Genomic DNA, 21,955 nt, shown 5'->3' on the forward strand with positions numbered 1-21,955 from the left:
CAGTTGGGACTGGCAACTCCACTGCTAAGCACTGTGGTCGCTAAGTGGAAAACCACATGACCGCAATGGACTTGCAACCTCACTTCCACTTGTTGTTAAATGAATCACCATGGTTGTTAAACAATACATCAGGTGGCTGCGATTTACAATTTTACTTCTGTGTTCTCCATTAACGCTGCTTGTCCCAAGCCAGTTGCAAAGTACACAAATGGCAATCACATGACTGTTGAATGCTGTGACAGTCATAAATGTGCACTGGTTGTGAAGTGCCTGAATGGTGATGACATGACCGTGGGAATGCTGCAGTGGTTGTAAATGTGAGGATTGGTCACAAAACTTTTTTTTTACATCGTTGTAACTTTGAACAGTCACTAAACGAGGCATTCCGTAAGCAAAATCTACCAATATGAGCTTTTTTATCACATTCCCTATGATTAGATCCTAGTTCAGTTTAGGAATTGGCAATTAGCAGTCCTAGGGATAATATCTGCTTTGCTCTCCATTTTAAAGCCAGGAAGAGCCAGCTGAAAAAAGAGTGGCATTTATGGAAATTGGACTAAATTATAGGCAATATACCTTAGTGGTCCTGATGCATATAGTATATACTGTTTCAAGTCAATCATTGATTTAAATGTTGCTTAGTCTAGTTAAAAGTATATCTAGTAGTCTAGATATCCTACTGAGCTCCAAAGTAATTCTGAGGCTTTGGGACCAGCTGTTTCACTTTAGGAAAGATTCACTTTCAAGAACACCCAGTCTTGGTTTTGAGATATTCCAATTTGGCTCAGAATCTGGACATTGTCCAAAATTGACGCACACCCACAATTTAATCTTAACATTTATCTGCTGGGTGGAAAAAAGGAGCCAAAGAAGAGCAAATCTCATAACAAAACTCTTGTCATGAACTTCTGGGAACTATATATTGGTGCCTTTGTTATGTTCTTTATCACAGACTCCTTCAGGTCTTGGCAAACTTTTCAGTTAATACTGTTTGGCATGAACTTCCAGCTGTCTGGCCAGGATGGCAGTGTAATGTATTCAGCACAAACCACAACTCCAGAAGTAATTGTGAGGAATATACATATTTCTGGCAGTTTTGCAAAAAGTATGGTCTTCCTTTTGTTGGCAGAAAACCCTATAGATCAGAGAAAGAGCAGACCATCCATGATCTATCTCCTTGGATCCAGGCTGCTCCAAGGAGATACCTGGCAGCCTTGCAAGGTAGTCCAGACAAGAAGCACACCCAGGAGGACTAGCTATCTATCTTTATTGTAAGGTTACATTAACAGACTCTTGCAAGTCTGAAAAGACATCTCTCCCCCCACCCCCCCTCACCTTTACAGTCCAAGAAACTAGGAAGGGGCCCTTCTGAAACATTTGCCATGCCCCCATTCCTTCTGTGGACTCAACCATCTCTTCTCTGACCATTGCCTAGTCTGCAATTCTTCCTCCTGTCTCCCAAGGTCATTCCGACATACCATTACATCACCTAGCACCTGGCCTCTTTAAGAAAAATAAACTCTAATGAGAGAGAAGGTAGGAAAAAGAAGATGAAAACCTAAGAAAAGATGCAATTTACCAATGAACCACATGAGCTGGAAAATCACTTCAGCCAATATGGCAAAGTGGTTACAGTGAGAAATTAGGACGAGGGAGACCGGGGTTCAAGTCCAGGTTCATCCATGTAATTCACTGGGTAACTTTGCCCACACACTCAGTGGTTGTTAAACTGGGAGTAATTTGGGCATATCCTGGGGGTAATGAAGCAATGCATTTTTCAGAGGCAGTTCTTGGTGCTTTTTTATTTCACAGCCACTCTTTTGCCTTCCAACTCTCCCTCAATATTCCTTGGCTTGGACAATTTCTATTATCGTAGGGCCTAAATTAGCAACATTACTTGTGATTTTACATAGAAACAAGTCCAATAGATAAATGCCTTTTTCTGCACAACAGACCAGATCCTCTCCAAAAGTGACAATGCTCTGAATACTGCAAATTGCTACAAAACCAGGTCTTTCCAGAAATTCACATTGATCTCATCTAGGGAAGCATTTTATTTATCCCTGATGCCACTAATATGCTACAGTAAAACAGAACTACTTAGCAGAGCAAGCTGATTCAGTTCACTTTTTAGGAGGGAGTAGGGTTGGTGCTGGCAGTGACCTGGATTTTTATTTTACAGAAGGAATACATCAGGATGAGGGTACCCCATCCTTCTTGTAACAGGAATTAAAGCAAATTCCACCCAGAATGTTTCTTTCTGTGTGTGGTACAGGAGGTGCACATGATCACCCACAGATTGCTTGAATAACCCTCTCTCCCAAGACTCATGTATCTATTGTTCCACTAACATATACCCTGATTTATAACAGCCTGTATAGGAATAAAGAGTTGGGTTATATAATACAATATGCTGTACCATCTTTGCTAGAATTTAGGACTTCAAACTGCAAGTTCAAGATTGCATGTCTAGATGATACTGCAATGTTTTTTCTAAAACTCTACATGTACTAGAAACGAATGGGATCCCCCCATGCAGTGTCATTGTGTGTGTGTGTGTGTGTGTGTGTGTGTGTGTGTGTGTGACAGAGAGAGAGACAGAGAGAGAGAGAGAATGAGCCTTCAAGTCAGTCTTAATTCCCAGCAACTGCCTGGGCTAGTCCCTACAGTTTTCTTGGCAAGATTTCAGAAATGGTTTGCCCTTGCCTCCTTCTTCTTCCTGGGGCTGAGAGAGACTGACTGGCCCAAGGTCACCCAGCTGACTTTGTGCCTAAGGTGGGACTAAAACTAATGGTCTCCCGGTTTCTAGCCTGGTGCCTTACCCTTACACCAAACTGGCCCTCTTTCATTTTCACCTAGCGGGGATATCTCCAACTTATAGGTTGAAATGCTACCATCTTGCCAAAGCTATTCACAATGCCTAACTCACATTAGCAGCTAACTCAGTGGCAAATAGAGATTCAGTAGCCTCAAAAATTATGGACAGTCTAAGTCCCAACACAGCTTTTAGAATAAGTTCCAGTGGTTTGACCTATCCCACTCCCCAATTCTTGCATATTGTGGGATCACCTTCCAAACACTGACTCTCCATAAAGATATACTGACAGAACATAAGCTTTAACAGTTTTTTTCTTTCTCTGTTTAGCTACTCATCTGTGCAGGAATGCCTTTTTTTCCCTTCGTTTTTGCCTGCAGATGACTTCTTTAAAAATGAAGTGAAACAGCCAAAGAAGAGCAAAGAACAACCAAGGAGAAAAAAGAAACTTACCTGATTTTCCTACTCCAGCTCGGCCAAAGATGGCCAGCTTCACTTCTGCGCTCTTAGCCATGGCAAGGAGGACTGGTTACCGTTGTATCTGATCTGGTGCAGAGGATGCCTTTCCCAGCCCAGCCTTCAGCCTTGTGGTGTCATTGTGTTTTCCAAGCAGGGCTGTGAGAAAAGACCCATCAAAGAGAATTAAAGAGCTCATCAGGAGCAGGAAGCAGATACTGTCAACCATGGGCAGTTTTTGAGCAAGCCAAATGCTACCTTCATGGCGCACCAGGAAATTCTTTGGATCAGTTACTGTACGATCATCTGCTTTGAGCACACAGTGGCTGGGTTTCCATAACACCAAAGATCCAGATAAAATGTGGTAGGCAATTTGTCATTCAGCATATTGCCTGATGTGTTCTGTAAACCACGCCACCACATTAAGGCACAGCATTGTTTATTTATTTGGGTATAGCATGTTATGTGACATAGAACCACTGCATTTTGTTAATCTGGGCTTAAAGTTAAATATATTATCTATGACCAGCCAATCAACCTTCTTTACAAAGACTTAAGAGATGCTCTTTTATTTTGAGGAACAGGCATGAAAAAAGTGAATGAACTTAAGTGTTCAGAAGAATCATAGGTTATAGTCTTTCTTCCCACTCTTTTTCAGACTGCGGACAAATGAACTACCCAACAGGATTTCCCCTCCTAGTCCATGTTAAATATGTCTTATGCATTTAAGATTAGCATATCAAAAGGCCTATTCTTTGTGATGCTAGCTTCCTACAAGAGGGTACTTCTATATGGGAGAGTACCTAAAAATGCAATTATTCCCCAATTACTTTTTGACATGGAGGCCCCAGACCACACCTGGGCCTCCAAATTTAAATTAAAAAATAAGGCCTAAATAATACAGTGGTACCTCGGGTCACGAATGCTTCTGTTCATGACCAATTTGGGTCACGAACAGCTCGTTCGCAAAATTTTGCTTCCGTTCACGAACGCCGGATCGGATGACGAACAGGATCCGCAGCCATTTTCCCTCCTGTGACACGTGGTTGCAGCTTCCTATAGGGAGGGGGACTCTCCCTCCAAGCAATAACTGCCTCCCCACCCGCCTTCCTGTCCTCCACGCCAGAAGTCGCGTCGAGCAAGGTTAGCGTTCTCTCTTTTTGTACTGTATTTTGTTTCATATTTTTGCGGTTTTAAAAAAAAAATACATATGGTTCAGAACGGATTAACCGTATTTACATTGAACCTTATGGGAAAATTTGATTCGGGACGCGACCAAAATCAGGTCGCGACCAAATTCGGAGGGGTCAGAACGGATTAACCGTATTTACATTGAACCTTTTGGGAAAATTTGATTCGGGTTGTGACCAATTCGGGTCGCGACCAGAGTCGCGGAACGAATTAAGTTCGTGAACCGAGGTACCACTGTATAAGCAAAATAGTCAAAATCTCACAAGATCACTAAAACCTGTAAAATTTTGGTATTTTTCCAAGAGATTTTTTCTGTGAGAGCATGCAAGATCCTGGCATTTTTTAAAAAATTGACAATGGAGGATTGCAACCCCTGATCTATTACAAGTTGTCCCGCTTAACAACCAGTAGTTCAGCAACCGTTCAAAGTTACGACAATGCTGAATGAGTGGGACTTATGACTAGTCCTCATAGTTGCCGCTGTCACAGTGTCCCTGCAGTCACGTGACTGTGATTTGGGTGCTTGGTGACTGGGTCACAATTACAATGTTGCAGCATCCTGCAGTCATGTGATCACCATTTGCAACCTTCACTGCCGCAAGCAAAGTCAATGGGGAAGTCAGCAGGAGGTTGCAAATGGTGACCATGTGACATCGCACTTAATGACCATGTGGGATTCGCTTAATGACAACAACTGGAAGTGCTGGAACTGCCATCGCTAAGCAATATGGTCACGTGATGTCATGCTTTACGACTGTGTCACTTAGCCACAGAGTTATTGGTCCCAATTATTGTTGTTAAGTGAGGATTACCTGTAATTATATAAAAATAAACAATATAATATAATTATTAGTTATATAAAATAAAAATGGCTAAATTTGCTGGGAGTTGGGTGGCATATAAATTTAATAAATCATCATCATCATCATCATCATCATCACTGGCTATTTGCATTGGAAAGGTACGAGTTAAAGTCCTGTGCCCACCACTCTATTTATGCAGAGATTTACGAACACCTATAGAGATGCCTTCAAAACATGTCCTCTATCTTTTTTAATGGACAAACTAAGTTTGGCTTGTTTCTGAGGACAAATGTCTAATCTGAGATTTCCTACTTTCAAAGGACTTTATTTCATTACTTTCCAATAGCAAAGAGGGCGGGGGGCAAAAGCTCTTACTTGCTCAGTATAAAATAACAGTTTTCTACATTTGGAGAGATTTGCTCTTAGTAAACACATATTGAATAAAGTATCCAGATGAGTCAACATTCAGCATATAGTACTGCTATTTCTTTTTTTAAAGTCCACTTTTCTCTTCCATTGTTCAGTGGGCCAAGAGAGCTTCAGATATTGTTCCCAGCAGCTGTCCTTGAAGCATTATCCAAAGTTTCTCAATGTATGAAAGATACATTAACGCCTTTGCAGAGATCTGACACCCCACAGTTTACAGTAACCCCTTTTTATTAGTCAGCAGGAATTACTTTAAAAGCTCGACTAGTTGGGAAAATGAACCTATCTTGACATTTCTCCTAAACAAAGTTTTGTGCTAAAAGTATTCAGACGTTTTTTGGGTAATCAGCATCAAATGCAGAGGGCTGGATTGGAGAAAGCTAGAAATGTTTGACTGAAAATGTGTTCCCTTGAAGGACACAAAAGGTTATTCCCCCCACCCCCCACCCCGCAATCTAATTCTTCCCCATCTGTTGGATGGAGAAATTATGATCCAGAAATGTACAAGACTGAGGCATAGAGAAATGATCCACTCAACCTTCTGCGTCAATGCTGAGGCCAAGACTATTATGCCTCTTAACTCCAGGGAAAAAATGGTCTGATATAGGTCCTTTTTTAAAAATGATATGAAACTGCTACTGTTCCAAGCTTAAGGCACTCCTTTTTCCATCTTAACCACCTGACCTCCCCCCCAACTCTGAAAATGTTGTCCCTATCCTCTCTGGTGCAGTTCAGGGACTTGGGTAGCCATACAAGGGATAGTGGGAATCACATGGAAGCTACTGATTACTCATTAATGTTCTTCACAATAATAATAATAACAACAACATCAAGCTCACTGAAGTCAAAAAGAAGGTTAGCAGTGAATACAGCAGAAGAGAAGATCTTAAAGTCCAAACTCAGTGGCAAAAATACCATCAAGGCGATTAACACCGACTGGACTCAAGCTGAACTAAAAGCCCTGGATAGGAAGACTAGAAAAATAATGACAATGAATCACACCCTTATCCACACAGCGATGTTGACAGAACTACTTACCAAGGAACATAGGTGGGCGTGGAATGGAACAAGTACACCAGTCAGTTGAAGAAGAAAAAAGGGCATTGGAAGAATATTTGAAGGACAGTAAAGAAGATGCCCTGGAGCTAGTACACCATGAAGACTTACTGAATACCAAAGAGACCAAAGTGGCCTGTAAGAAAGACCAAATGAAGAACAGAAAAGAGACATGGCAAGGCAAAGTATTACATGGCCAGTACACAGACACACACACACAAAAAAAACTAGCAGGCAAAGCAGATAACAACAAGACCTGGGAATGGCTAAGAGCACGAAAGTTGAAGAAAGAGACAGAGGGGCTAATTCTGGCTGCGCAAGACCAAGCTGTAAGAACAAATGCATACAAAGCCAGAATCGAGAAGACAGCAACAGACAGCAAATGCCGCCTCTGCAAAGAAGCTGAAGAAACAGTGGACTACCTAGCCAGCTGCTGCAAAAAGATTGCACAAACTGATTACAAACAACAGTATGACAAGTAGCAACAATGGTGCATTGGAATATCTGCTAGAAATACCATTTGCCTGCAAGCAAGAACTGATGGGAGCACAAAATAAAGTAATAGAAAATGAAGAAGCCAAAGTGCTCTGGGACTTTAAAATTCAAACAGACAAGCACCTGCCACACACACACCAGACTTAACAATTGTTGACAAGAAAGACAAAAAAGTCTGGACAGGGGGCACTGCAATACTTGGAGACAGCAGAATAGAAGAGAAAGAACTGGAGAAAATCACAAGATACAAAGACCTCCAAATAGAAGTAGAACAACTATGGCAAAAGAAAGCAAAGAAAGTACCAATAGTTATAGGCGCCTTGGGTGCAATCCCAAAACATCTGGAGCACTACTTGAAGACCATCGGCATTGACAAAATCACTATCAGTCAATTGCAAAAGGCAGCTTTACTTGGAACAGCTTCCATCCTGCAACAATACCTTCAACACCATCAAACAACGACATCTGCCTATCCCAGGTCCTTGGGAAAGACTTGATAGGTGAATAAAAATGCCAAATCCAGTCTAATAATCTGGCTGTGTGACTAATAATAATAATAATAATAATAATAATAATAATAATAATAAAAAAATTAACCTTGAATGCCACCCAACTCCCAACAATTCTAGGTGGCTCACAACAACCAAAGAAATTACAATCAAATTAATAAAAGATAAAAGATAAAGATAAAAGATGACAAGCATGATGAAGCGAGGGGTCTCACTCTTCCTTGTCAAAGGTTTGGGTGAAGAGCCAGGTCTTCAAGGCTCTTTGAAACACCAACAGGGTGGGGGGCCATCCAGATCTTGTAGAGAACCGTGTTCCAGAGGGTGAACCTGATGTCAGGTTCAGCCCAAAGAACTCCACGAGACAGTACAGATACAGTTCTGTTGCGTTTATTAGCTTCCACCTCAAAGTCAGTAATCTCTCCAGACTGAATCTAACTTCCCAAGCCAGCAAGCCCAAACACCGTGAATTCCTTAGGGTGGTGCCACTCATCTTCTTAAACTTCCCACGCTCCTGCTGGGGACTAAGGAAATGCTTATCTCCCTGAGCGCGGCCTTCATAACGCCATTCCATCACACTTACCCACTTACCACAACAAACTGAAAAAAAAAAATTAAAGTGAGGGGGCTAGGAAGCCTGATGGGTATCAAGGGAGTCACCTGCAGGCAACATATTGTCTATCCTTTATATTATTTAATATAGAAAAAAGAAGATCAGTTAAACTGGGTTAACACCCAGCAGCTTGGTAGCTGATACTGTAGTCCAGTCTCAGCTCTTTAATGTTTGGTAAACGAGCATTGTCTGATTGGTCCTGTTCATCATCACACCATTTTGTGAATAATCAACTTTTACCATTGAAAGCCATTTTGTGAGAGTTCTCCCCATTTTTCTTCAGAAGTCCGAAGATCTCACCGGTCCTAAGTAACTACTCTAGATTTACTAACACCGAACTTAATTGTAACTCAGTAGAATCAAAAGTGTCCGATTGGTTCCTTTCTTATTCCAGAGAGAGAGGATCCTTTTCAGCTGCTCCAGTGGTGGCCTTCGTAGCCTTCCACATCACCACTTTATCAGTTTTGGCAAAAGCAGGTCATTTAAAGCTGTTGCAACAATGCCCTTTTTCCCCAAATTTTCCCAGAGAGTGAAAAGAAAATTCTTCATAAGCGACTGCTCCCATGGAGGGCACAGAGTGGGAAGAAAAATTCTCCTCTGTTGTGTTGCACTTAATATTACAGGAAAGTGCTCCCAGAGGCTTTTCTGTACTTTTCAATGGTAAAAGGGATAACAGGCCACTTGCAGTATTTCCAAACAGGTAGGATTTTTTTCCCCTGTTTTCACCCTCTCTCCCACTCGCTATAGAACAGTCTCTTTTGCTTCAGCACTTGAAGCAGCAGGTAGCAGACTATTTTAAGGCTATTCGTTGGTTTTCATCATTTATGTACAAGCAATTTTTCCAGCAATCCTTCCAGCTGAAGGTCGTGACACAAGAAAAGAAAACAGTGTTCTAGAAGTCAACAAATTGGCTGCCTTCAAGAAGGGCTCCTCATAAGAAATAAGCTACATCTTACAAAGACTGGGAAGGGTCCTCACCTTCCTCCTGACCAACTGTTCAGGAGGGTGTCAAACAGGAACAAGAGGTCAGAACTGAATGTGTCAAGAAAGCAGAATGCCAGAGGAGAAGTGGGGCACCAGAGCTGGAACTCAAGAGTTTCACAGGAAAACTACAAAAACAAGGCCAGCAGGTGGATTTACTTAGAATCTCAGAAGGTTCTACCCCAAAGCACAGATTATGAGAAATAAAGACACAGAACTAGAGATAAATATGATGTGATGAGTATCACTGAAACGTGGTGGAATGTTACTCATGATTAACACACAGCAGTACTGGAAGGCTACACCTTCTTCAAAATGAACAGAGCCAGCAGAAGGGGTGGGGACGTTGCACAGAAATTCTGAGTATTAAAAACAGTTTTTACTGTATTTGGGGGTATTTTTTTCTTTTGCCACAGGATCTACTAATTCTTGTGTTTCTCTGTGGTGAAAGTCTAATATTGCAACAAGTGCAGGTAGTCCTCAGGTTACAACGGCAATTGGGACTGGAATTTCCATTGCTAAGCAATGCGGTCGTAAAGCGCAATGTCATGTGACCACATTGCTTAGCGATGGAAATCCCAACAGTCCCAGTTGCCATCATAAACCCAGGACCGTGTGGGTTGCTAAGTGAGGACCTCGTGTGACCATAATGTGGGAAGAGGCAGGAGTCCCAGGCAAGCAGGCTGGTGGGTGAGGGCTGTAGGTGACAGCAATGGGTAGGCAGATGCCATGGGTAGGTGCCACAGGCAGGCGCTATGGGGCATGGGTGGGTGCATGGGTGCCACAGGTGGATGGGTGGGTGCCACAGGCAGGTGCTGTGGAGCATGGGTGGGCGAAAAAGCAGTGGGAGTGACTTCCGACCTCCTGCTGGCTTCCCCATTGACTTTGCTTGTGGGAAGCTGGCAGGGAATGTCAGAAATCGTGAACAGGTGACCACACCTCACCGCAACATTGTAATCATGAGCTGGGCACTGAGCGGCCGAATCACAATCACATAACTATGGAGATGCTGTGATGGCCGGAACTCCAAGGACTGGTCGTAAGTCCCCTCGTTTAGCACCACTGTAACTATGAATGGTCACTGAACGAGTGCTTGTAACCCAAGGACTACCTGTAGTTTCCAAAAATGTAGACTTTGGTAGAACTTAACCTATATGTCTGTCTGTCTATCTTATTTTGGAATGCTGATTTTTATTGTTGCTGCTGCTGTTCAAACAGATCTCTATTTCATTATGTTCATTTGGATCTCTACCTCATTTACTCCTTTGTTCCTCCAAATGTATGTTTGTTTTGTTCATCTGCTACAATGTTTATCTCTAGTTTATGGCACAGAAATTCAGAGCTCTGAACATGGGAATCCTTTAGAACAGTGTTGTCCAAACTTGACCACTTTAAGATGAGTGGACTTCAACTCCCAGAATTCCTGGCTGGGGAATTCTGGGAGTTGAAGTCCACTCATCTTAAAGTGGCCAAGTTTGGACAACACTGCTTTAGAAGGAAGTTAGGTAAGAATAAAAGGAGAAAGAAACTGAAGTGATACCATTGTGGGAGTTTATTTTTCAGAGAGAAGAGACACTTATGATGTTCTCCTTCATAAAATGGTACAGACAGTCCTCAACTTACAACCACTCATTCAGCGACTGTTCAAAATTCCAATGGCGCTGAATGAGGGGGACTTATGACTGGTCCGCAAAGTTGCAGCTGTCACAGGGTCTCCCAGTTGTGTGATCGCGATCCCAGCACTCAGGCATCCGGCTCACAATGACGACATTATAGTGAACCTCAGTCACATGATCACCATTTGTGACCTTCCCGGCTGGCTTCCTACAGGCAAAGTCAATGGGGAAGTCAGCAGGGATGGTTGCAAATCGCTCCCGTTGTTTTTTTCCTCCCAAGGAGCCCCATTCCTTGAGAGTAGCACTCCCAGTGCTTGTCCACAGCCCTTGCCAGCCCGCCTGCACTCCCCAATGCCCTCCTGAAGCACTCCCCATCCCCCCACACTACTTACCTGGAACTCCTGCTTCTTCCCACTTAATGACCTACACGGTCCTGGGATTACAATGGCAACCAGGACTGCCAGGATTGCCTTCACTAAGCGATGCAGTCACATGACATCGCACTTTATGACTGCATTGCTTAGCGACGGCAACCCCAGTCCCAATTGCCGTTGTAATCCGAGGACTAACTGTAAAATATCAGCTAGATAATACTGCCATTCACAGTCAACTGAATGACCAGACCCAAAGAGTGCTTATTAATGGCTCCATTTCAGCTTAGATGGAAGGACTGAATGAACCCTCTCCTGGGCTCTGTGCTGTTCAACATTTTTATCAATGACTTGGGTGAGAGAGTAGAGGGGAAACCCTTTCTCTTGTACAATGCAACCCACTCCCCAAGGGTCACAATGGATTGGGGCGGTTTATCAATCTTGTTAAATAAACAAACATACATTCTCTCAATAAAGTGAACATAGGACTGCAGCTTTAATTATGTAATGGGCTGTGAGAATAACCTCCGGAGACAGGAGGAGGAGCCACAGCCGAGACAACAGTCAGACAAGAGATATCTCAGCCCACAGAAGGAAGGAGGGTGTGGAAAGCATCGGAGAAGGGACCCTCCCTAGTTCTCTGGAAAGTAAACACAAGGGAGGGGAGAAGGGCTTTCAGACGTGCAAGATTCTGTTACTGTAACCCTAAAATAAAGGTAGTGTTAGTACTCTTGTCTGGAATACCTCAAAGGGCTGACAAATTAACAGCCTAAATGGGTCTCGACACTCAGTTTGTCTCTTCTTTTTGACATGTAAGCTTCCTCTCTAAAACACTCTGAAACACATCAAAGCAGGTTGCCCCAAACCAACCCCCAAAATCTGTTTTGGAGACAAGAGTATGGGAAGAAAGGGTTACCTCTGAAATTTGGATGGCCTTGACCCTGTTGGCCTTTTGTAAGGCACTGAAGACCTGGCTATTCCTATGGACAATGGGCCAAAGTGCCCAGCGAGTCCCTCTCTGAGGGGTGTGGCCAATATTGACTGGTGTCCTCCATTGCCAATCTGTTCTGCTTGGTTTTGATATGCATTGTCTTTATGAATGTTTCTAAATGTGTTGGCAAGCTGCCCAGCGTCATTTTGTGAGCTGGGTGGCCATACATGTTTAAGGGTGCACAATCTGCCCCCTTCTCCCACCCCCCCATTTTGAGAGCAGAGTTGTCCTCTAACAGTGGCCACCAAATGGGCACTTTTAATGCAACAGAAAGGGGGAGAAGGTTAATAATTATTTTTAATGAAGGTACCTGAGTAGGAACTGTATTAAAATAATTTAACAGCATGTTTCATCACATTCAGGTTGTGTACCTGCCATGCCTGGCTCACTCATCTGGCTGGCCCTCAGCTTGAGAAAAGGTACGTGTTCCTGGCTTAAATTCTCCATTCTCCCTAGCTGCAAGCAGAGTCATTGGGCCCCTCCCAAACTCAATGAAGAGTTGCTATTTAGAGTGCTCTCTTACAATTTCTGCAAGGGGATCCTGGGGTTTGGTGATCAGAGGGGGAGGCCAGCCTTCGGATATCAGCAGTGCAATTGCGCAGTCGTCTTCAGAGATTGTATAAGATGCCACTACATAGCTTTAGCAGTGAGATCCGGGGGAAAAAATGGTTGAGGGCATATTGGGGCAACCAAGAACCTAAGCTTTCTCCATTGTGTTTGTAAAGAACAACAAAGTAACAGCCCAAAAACTAACAAAATATATCCTCTCCACACACACACACACACCCCAGAAACAGTGGGAGGGAGAGGATCCAAAGCTACATTTGCCTCTCGGCTGGAATTTCTGGTTGAAGCAGAGATGGAAAGCTATCAGTCTGGGGGCCAAACCCAGATCTTCAGGTCTTTCAGTCTAGATCTCTGAACTTTTGCCAAGTCAAAACCAACTCTGAATTACAGTTATGGTTTCGCCCATCCTGCAGTGCTCTTCAAATACAAAGCTGAAAGGGAGAACTACACAAACAACTTCCCCCCCACACCTAGGAAAAAAAGAGGTGGGGTTTTCATCACATGATTGTGGACACCATGCTGACTTTTTTGCCCCCTTCCCTGACATTCCTGGCTCAGCTCATCCTTGGCAACAAGATATTTAACCAAACTTCAATTATTTTTTTAGAGTTTTTATCACACCTTTATTATTTTTATTAATAATTCAAAGCGGCGAACATTTCTAATACTCCTTCCTCCTCCTCTTTTCCCACAACAACAACCCTGTGAGGTGAATTGGGCTGAGAGAGAGGGGCTGGCCCAAAGCCACCCAGCCAGCTTTCATATTTGCAGGTGTCTACCACCTGCCTTTGCACAAGGCATAAGCTGTTGAAAGAATCCAATTTTCATTAGAGCAAAAATTTAATATAGTATTCCCTCTAAATGGAGTATATATGTAGCAAGAACCCCAAACATTACAAGAAATAGCCCTTTATTCTGGAGATTTTGTAATAAGGCAAAACAGCTTAGCTCCTGAAATCAATTGGCTTAGATGTCCTTAATTTGGTGTGCAAACAAAGAGCTTTGGAATTTTTTTTTTTTAAATTATAACATCGTTCCCTGCTCTATCTATTGGCTCAGGAAAGCTTATAACACAGATATAAATTAATCTGTTAAAGGTCTCAGCAGGATGAAAGATTGGGGTAAAAAAAAAAAAAGATAAACTCATATCTTGCTTATCACATATCCCCAAAAACTGTCATGATAAAAAGATTATACATTTCACACACACCCACAAACTGTCAAAGCTTCAATTTTAGAGGATTTCAAATGCTCAGAATTAGAGATAAAGAAAGGAAACGCCAAAATCTATAGTCAGTCAATACCTTTATTTAGCTCTGACAAACAGGGATAACATTGTAGACCACAACTTGAGGACACTTTCTAAAATGCTCAGAAAACTCTTTCTCGGGGATTTTAAAAGCCAAGAACCATCAACATCTAAACAGTGATCTACATCTGCAAAGGGCCAGACTAAAACAGCCAAATATATGATGCTGTGACATCCCTGTGAGCAATAAAATGTGAATCCTTTCACAAAACAAACACGAGGAAGAGTTCTGTCAGAGTCAAGACTTGGCACCCCTCCTATGGCCTGGAGCCTATCTTGCTTGGAATCTTTTAGATTTGGAAATATAACTTATTCCATGGAAACCATTGATGGACTATTTGCAAAATGCAGGTGGGGTGAAGTTTACATGGGGATTTGAAGATTAGATTATAAAAGTAATGGGATATATTTAGACAAAGAATTATTCCTATTTAATGTATTGAAAACTAGCACTTATGATAGTCTTATTATTTCTAAGACCAGAGATAGATTGGAAGTTACCTATTTTTCATCTCTTTTCTTCTTTTACTTTACTTCACTTTTTCTTTTCCTTTTCTTTATATTTTGTATTTCAAATTTTCTTTTTCATTTCTAACTTTTAAATATGTATCTTTAAAATCTCAATAAAATATTATTAAAAAAAAGAAATATAACTTATTCTAGGATATTTCATGTTTGTCATGCCAAGGAAAAGACGAGTGCTCATCTCCCCTTACACTGCCTTTAAAACTAAAATAGATAAACTAAAATAGATAAATGCATTGATTTCCTTTTCTAATACTTCCATCTGTTTGCCTCCTTAGCATACCAGAGAAATATGTACTTCCACATCCCATCCTATATGGAAGATTAGAAGTCAGCAGCTAGCAGCTAAATTTGCCACCCCAGCTGCCAGTCTGAAACATAAAAGAAAATTGTGGAGTTCCGCAGACTATGAAAGTGTAAGAGCCACGTTATTACAAGATAGTTGGTGGCATTTAGGATGCTGTTTAAAATAATTTGTTCTTAGTGCCACGAGACTGTTCAGGGACCAGATGGAGTTGAGATAAGATTTCACAGCCCCTTATGTATGTGCAGACTTTTCTGATCGTTCATAAAAGTTTCCCAAAGAGTGAATATTTGATAGTGATGAAGATGTTCAGGAACAGGATATGATGTATCAAGCTAGTTTTACCAAAAAAGTTTCAGAAAGTGATTTTTAAAAATAGTAATAGAGTATAACTTATACAGAATACCTGCACTCCATTGGATTACATCAGTGTTTCTCAACCTTAGTGACTTTAAGGTGTCTGGACTTCAACTCCCAGAATTCCCCAGCCAGCATGCTGGCTGGGGAATTCTGGGAGTTGAAGTCCAGACACCTTAAAATTGCCACAGTTGAGAAATACTGGATTATGTTGAGCAGTAGAGATGCCATCAACTCATCCAAGGTGTTTTTTAACTGCCATGAGTGAAAATGTGAATCTAAACAGCCTTCTAATCACATCACTACTCAAGGATTGCAAAAAGAGGGCAAAGGAAAAATTACAACCCAAAAGTTGGGATTTCTGAAACGTTTACTCTGAAGACTGCTTCCAAAACTAACAACCCCTTTGCAATACCTGTAGGATTTTAGACAGCATCCTTTCAGAGGCTTCCAGCGTGGCCTACTGCAAGTGTCCCATCCTCCACCCCTTTTAAAACAGACATACATCAACTTCGTCCTAGATTTCCTTCAGGTTTGGCCACAGCCCAGGTTACTAGTCCTTAAGGCATTCTGCAGAACGCCAGGTTATTTTTAACCTCTACAGGTTAAGGAGGCTACAATGGCTGAGTTTACACGTTCTGCTGAAGCAATAGCTGGTTAGTATCCTGTGTGAATGCAGCGCCCGCCTCTGCTGGAACAGCTGCCCCCCCCGGAAGGGGTTTCCTCTTGAACCTGTTGGGACACCCCCTCCTCCCATCCTGGGCTCCCTTCCTTGGGAGTCCGCCCCGCAGAACTGAACGGGATTTGCACCCGAGCAGGGATCGTTAGAAGGTTCTTTATCTCGTTTTCCCGCAGAGCAGCACCCACATAAGGAAAAATTGACTCACTCAGCCGTCAACTCCCGCCCTCCCCAGCCAGGGCAAGGATGATCCCCAGGAAGCTGATCCCCGTCTCTTCGATCGAGCCCCTCACCTCTCTCCAGCGACCCGCCAGCCGTCTTCTCCAACGTCCAGCCGGTCCCCGCGGCTGGAAGCGTGCTTGGAAATCCAGCCCCTCGCTGGAGCCCCGCTTCGGTCTCTTCCGCGCCTCTCGCCCCGCCAGACGTCTCGGGCAGCCAAGCTACTCACGGAGCGCCTTCTTCCCCCCTCCCCGGGGGTCCGGGATCAGAAGATGCGAGCTCCGCAGGGGAGCCGCCGGGAGGCAGCGCTGCCCGTCCGCCCCGGCAGAGGCAGAGCGGCCGAGAGAGAACCACCGCAGAGGGCGCGGGGGCAGATCGAGAGAAGGGCGACCGGGAGAATAGATCCGGGCGAGTTCACCGCGTCTCCCCTCGCTGACAACGCGGTGGTCTCAGCGCGCACCCCGGCTTTTTAAAAAGGAGGCTCTACGGCGCCACCTGCCGGCCGTCGGCCTGCACGGCAGAGCGGGGGACTGCAAAATGCGGCCCGACCCAAAGTGGTGGCACGTGGCACATCCAAAACCCTGCACACGCGCGCGCGCGCACACGCACCCATGCCCTGCGAAGTTCAGCTTCTCCCCGAGGGCGCTGATCCCTCCCGCCTGCGCGCGGGGGATGCCCTTTTGGCCAGCAGCGAGTAACGGCGCTCGGCACCGACACCCTGGAAAAAGAAGGTTTGCTTTTCCCGCAGCAGCTCAAGCGCAGGCAGAACAGACAGGCGAGAGCGTGTGAACGCTTCGACTGAGCTTTGCTTTGCACGGCCCCAAGGCCGAGGCTCGCCGGACGAGTTCGGCCTTCGGTTCTCGTCCTTCTCGGGCCAGGATATGCCAGCGGAGGATGAGGGGAGGAGAAGTCCAAGGCATCTGGAGGGCGCCGACTCGGGGAACGAGTGTGGCGGAGTCGCGCGTCGGAGATGAGCCGTCGGTCTTTAAGGTCGCCGGTCGCTGCTTCCGTAGCGTGTGCCAGATTTACAGATTCCATCTCTCATTAGGTGATTGAGTAACGTTTGTTGAAAGATCGTGATTGTTGCTTAACTTTTATTGCAATGTTTAGCTGACAGTGCAAATGAAATACTATCGTTTCCTTACACTTCGACAGACAAAAAGCCCATTGTATTGCCCTTCCTTCCCCCGTTCTTTAATCCTTTCATACATGGAGCGTTCCCACAATAGACCGTGGTAAGCCCAGGTTTGCCGTAAAGACAAGTTGCGCCCTGCTTAAAGGCTTGAATTGGAATAGGGAACGCTAGCTTCGTATCCACCGTCGGCCATGGAGGTCCCTGGGTGACTTTGAGTCCAGCATATTTTCTCAGTCTAACCTACCTTACAGGGTTGTTGTGAGGATAAAACTAAAGCGGGGGGGGGAGTAGAGCACCTTCTGATGAAGAACTGGCTAGGAATGGAACAATCTCCACTCAGATCAGAGTTGTAACCAGTCTCTGCTCTCCGACAAGGGTGCGGTTTCTCTTTCCAAGCATCTGTTTCTTAGCTATACACTTGGACTACATCCAACATTTAAAAAGTACACATCCATGGGTGCAACAGACCTTGTGCTCAGATCTGTCCTATGGTTCCCCTAACCTTTCCAAACAGATTTAGGTATGGATGCTGAGGGAGAGGGGGGTGGAATTTAAAATTCATCCCATTGGTGGGTTCATTCCTTGTCTGCAAACCTGTGTTTACTCCTATAGAAGGTGAAGAATAATGTGCTGAGCAAGATCTATGCATATTAGTGGGTTTTCATGTTGTGCTCACCTGTGGCCTGAAGGAGATACTTGGGGTCTTTCTCTGTTCGTGTACACAGATGTGCACATGCTTGATGTCTTCAGCTTTCTGCCCTTATCCTGGCCTACTGTTCAATATCTGGGTGGGGTTCTCCTAGTAGGAAGGACTGGGGGCACCTCCACCTGGGACCTTTGCCCCACTCCAAAATCAGTTCTGAACCTCTATGGCAGCGTTTCTCAGCCTTGGCAACTTTAAGATGTGTGGACTTCAACTCCCAGAATTCCCCAGCCAGCATCTTAAAGTTGCCAAGTTTGAACAACACTGAACTATGTGAATGGACAATGAGGCAAGACATGGATTGAATGCTGTTCTTTGTACGCTCCTATTGGGTGGCTGAAAGAAAACACTAATTGGCTCCCACATCCTCAGAGGGAGTCGAGGAGAGCAAATGACAAAGCTGGTATTGTCCTGTGGTATAACCTGCCCAGCCCCTTCTAGATATGCATTTATGGCAGTGTTGTCCAAACTTGGCCACTTTAAGATGAGTGGACTTCAACTCCCAGCATGGCTGGCTGGGGAATTCTGGGAGTTGAAGTCCACTCATCTTAAAGTGGCCAAGTTTGGACAACGCTGATTTATGGCATCACACCCATGTGCAAAATTCATGGAGCTTGTGCCATGATAGCATGTCGCTGCTTCCATTATTCTGATGAAAACATCAGCTCTTGGGGATACCTGGGGGGTGACATCATCAGCCTGCAAATGAAGAAAATTATGAAATGTGCATACAGTAGTAAATTAGATAACTTACATCATTTGTGCAATGACATCATGATGCACATGACATCACTGTGGCTTGTATTGCATACCTATAGTGGGGGTAAGAGGGAATTGCACCCTCAGACTAACAATCAACTGCTTCTCAGACTTAATTCTAGTATGCAGTGAAGATTCTTAGCTAGCCATGAAGTGTCAAATGCGTGCCTCTTGCCCTCATGCTGAGCAATCTAGCTGAGCTGAGGATCTGGGAATTTCTGCCAAGGTTTCCTCAAGAAGCCTGATATTGATACTAGATGGTCATCTATCAGGTGTTGATGTTCTACCTCAGAGTTATCTTTCTGCTGCTAGAACTTTAGTTGGGTACAAATAGCATTTCATAATTCTCTACCCCATTCTGGGGCAGAGAAATCAGGTGGAGGTTTTCTTCAGATTCATCCAGGGAAAGGAGAAGTTCTCCAACCAGCTCTCCCTGAAGAATGAAAGTAGGAGTCTTGGTGTTTAATGGAAGCCAGGGTGGCTGCAGACCATTGGGGAGGCGGTGGTCTGATGAAAGACAAGTCATTCACTAAGCAAGTACAAGGGCCTTACTCATGAGAAGTCTGCCAGAATTCTGTTCTTGGAATTGGAGAGAAGTTGAGGTTGTAAATTAGTGGATTTTAGGTTAGCAGCAAGGAGACCTAGCTTGTCATCCACAGAAGCTCACTGGATGATTTTGGACCCATCATCCTCTTTCAACCCACCAACATCACAGGGTTCTTGTAGTGAAGAAAAGTGAGTAGAGGGAGTAGTACGAATGAGAAGTGAGATACACATTAAATAAATAAATGAAGATAACCTTCTTCCATCAAACTGGATACAGAAAGAAAAAGGAAAAAATGCAGGAAAATTCCTTGCATTGCATTAGCAAGACGTTATTGTACTGATTTTATTTGTTTCAGTCTCAAGGGCCTCAGAGGGCATGGGAGTGACTTGAGAACTTTGTTAGAAGAGCTGAAAAATTCAGCTTTGTTTTTCTTTTCTTTTTAAATGGATGAACTAGATGCCTCTAAAGATGTCTTCCACTATGAAGATGCTGTGAATCTACAGTACAGGTAGTCCTTGCTTAATGACCACAATAGGGACCAGAACATTTGTGTTAAGCAGGGCGGTCATTAAGCAAGGCATCATGAGACTGCCCTGCAATTTTACGACATTTTTGTGGCAATCATTAAGTGAATCATGGCCGTTAAGCAAATAACATGGCCATTAAGTGAATCATGCGGCTCATTGATTTTGCTTGCCAGAAGCTGTCTGGAAAGGTCGCAAATGGCGATCACATGGCCCTGGGACGCTACGACCATCATAAGTGCGAGCTGGTTGCAAAGCGCCTGGATCGTGATCATGTGACTGCAGGGGGTGCTGTGATGGTCATAAGTGCAAGGACCAGTCATAAGTAGCTTTTTTTCAGCACTGTCATAACTTCAGACAGTCTCTAAATGAATGATTGTTAAGTGAGGACTACCTGTATTATTATTATTGAGAGGTCTAGTTTAGCAATCCAGCAGTGAGAGAAAAGAAAGAGGAAAAATGTTGCCTTCATCTGTGGCCCATAGCTTCAAAACTACTGCATATGCAGTTAAACAGTTAACCTAAATTCACTGATCTGAATTCTCTCTCCCAGTATCACAGTTGTTGCTTTGCAAAGGAAAGACACACCCCTCAGTGATAATGTTAACTGGGAATTGCTATCTGAGCCACCTCCAGGGAGAGCTTCTTGGCCAGACTCTGGAGCCAAAGCTAAAACTGAGCTGTTTCATTTGTTATCATCATGGTCTTTTATTTGGACTTTTGATAGAAACCACAGTTTTCGCAAGCCAAAAAAACATAGGCTTTGGTACCCGCTCTATGGAAAATATAGACATAACTTTTGTGTTTGATTCTGTTTTGGTTCTTATTTATCAGCAATTCATTGTATTTCTCTTCTACTGAACAGCAAGTTGGTGAAGATTTGGTGTATTTATTTATTTATTTAACAAATTTATATGGTTGCCCAACTCACAGTGACTCTGGACAGCTTACAGAGTAAACTCCCCAATGCAAACCCATTAACTCCCACCCCTGGCGGCCGCCAAAAACACAGTCAAAACAATGACTTGATTGGCTTCTTTTCAGCTTGGGGTCTCCAGGCCTGCTGGCAAAATCACATCATAAGTACCATTTGTTCAGCACTATTGTAACTTTGAATGGTCACTGAATGAGAGGTTGTTAAGCCAAAACTACCTGTATTTGGAAGGGGCTCAGGCAGACACCTCCCTGATTCACTGAACTATTAAAAGGAGGAGGAGGTCCAGCTCAATCAGACCTGCAAGATTCTATTATTATTGCCAATTTCAATAAAAGCAGTTTTAACCTTCCTGTGGAGTTGAGTTCCTGGTATGGCCTACCTGGTGGGGCTGAAATACGCAGCCAGTAAGCTAACAGATAGATAACTTACCATCCATAACATGGTGGAATCTTGGGTCAAATAAAGGACTAGCCACTAAAAGTGCTTTAGTGTGTCCTCTTGTTTCTCTACCTCCCTTCTCCCAGAAGTCCTCCATCAACATCAAGAGTTGCATGATTCTCACAAGTTCTGGAGGGCCACTGCTGTGGGCATAAATCTAACACTCCCATGTGTCAACCCATGTAACAATAATGCATGTGTTCTAAAGACTCTCAGGGCTACTCCATAGACTTCACCAAACTCCTCCCTGACTACTTCATCTTCCAAGTAATGCAGATCAGCTGAACACTGGTCCTAAAGCCCATAAATTACCTTCTGAGTACAGATACGATTGAACAAGTCCCCTTATGTGAGAGAGCCTCAAACCATAGTCTTCATAGTTCCAAGGACAACATAAATTAATGCACCACATTGTTCTGAAATGGGTGAACCACTACGTTGTACTTCTCAAGTTCAGGATGGAAACCATGAGATTCATCACATCAGCAAAAGTAAGTAAGTAAGTAAGTAAGTAAATAAATAAATAAAATCTTGGCCTCACTGGATGTACAGTAACATGTGTCTCTTTTCACAGTCCAATCCACACATTACACATGACATTCCTGAGGTTTGAATACCATAGTACCTGCTAC

At 43.6% G+C, this 21,955-nt stretch overlaps 1 protein-coding gene across 2 annotated transcripts in view; it reads right to left on the reverse strand.

Annotated features, from left to right (window-relative positions):
- RERG (RAS like estrogen regulated growth inhibitor) overlaps positions 1-21,550 on the reverse strand; it is a 111,969-nt gene extending 90,419 nt beyond the window's left edge. Inside the window, exons 1-2 of one of the 2 annotated variants that reach the window (XM_088141308.1) lie at positions 16,355-21,550; positions 3,269-3,430 (exon numbers count right to left, since the gene is read on the reverse strand). In XM_088141308.1, coding sequence (XP_087997434.1) covers positions 3,269-3,329 — 61 coding nt within the window. In that variant the 5' untranslated portion in view covers positions 3,330-3,430; positions 16,355-21,550. Of the gene's footprint in view, positions 1-3,268; positions 3,431-16,354 lie in introns of those variants that run through there. The other variant, XM_088141307.1, reaches the window with a different exon arrangement.
- Between the last annotated feature and the right edge of the window lie 405 nt (positions 21,551-21,955).

The sequence above is a fragment of the Python bivittatus genome, unplaced genomic scaffold, assembly GCF_059951505.1.
Source record: "Python bivittatus isolate LINGU-HERP-01145 unplaced genomic scaffold, Pbiv_v1 ctg000330_np1212, whole genome shotgun sequence".
In the NCBI taxonomy this organism is placed as follows: Eukaryota; Metazoa; Chordata; class Lepidosauria; order Squamata; family Pythonidae; genus Python; species Python bivittatus.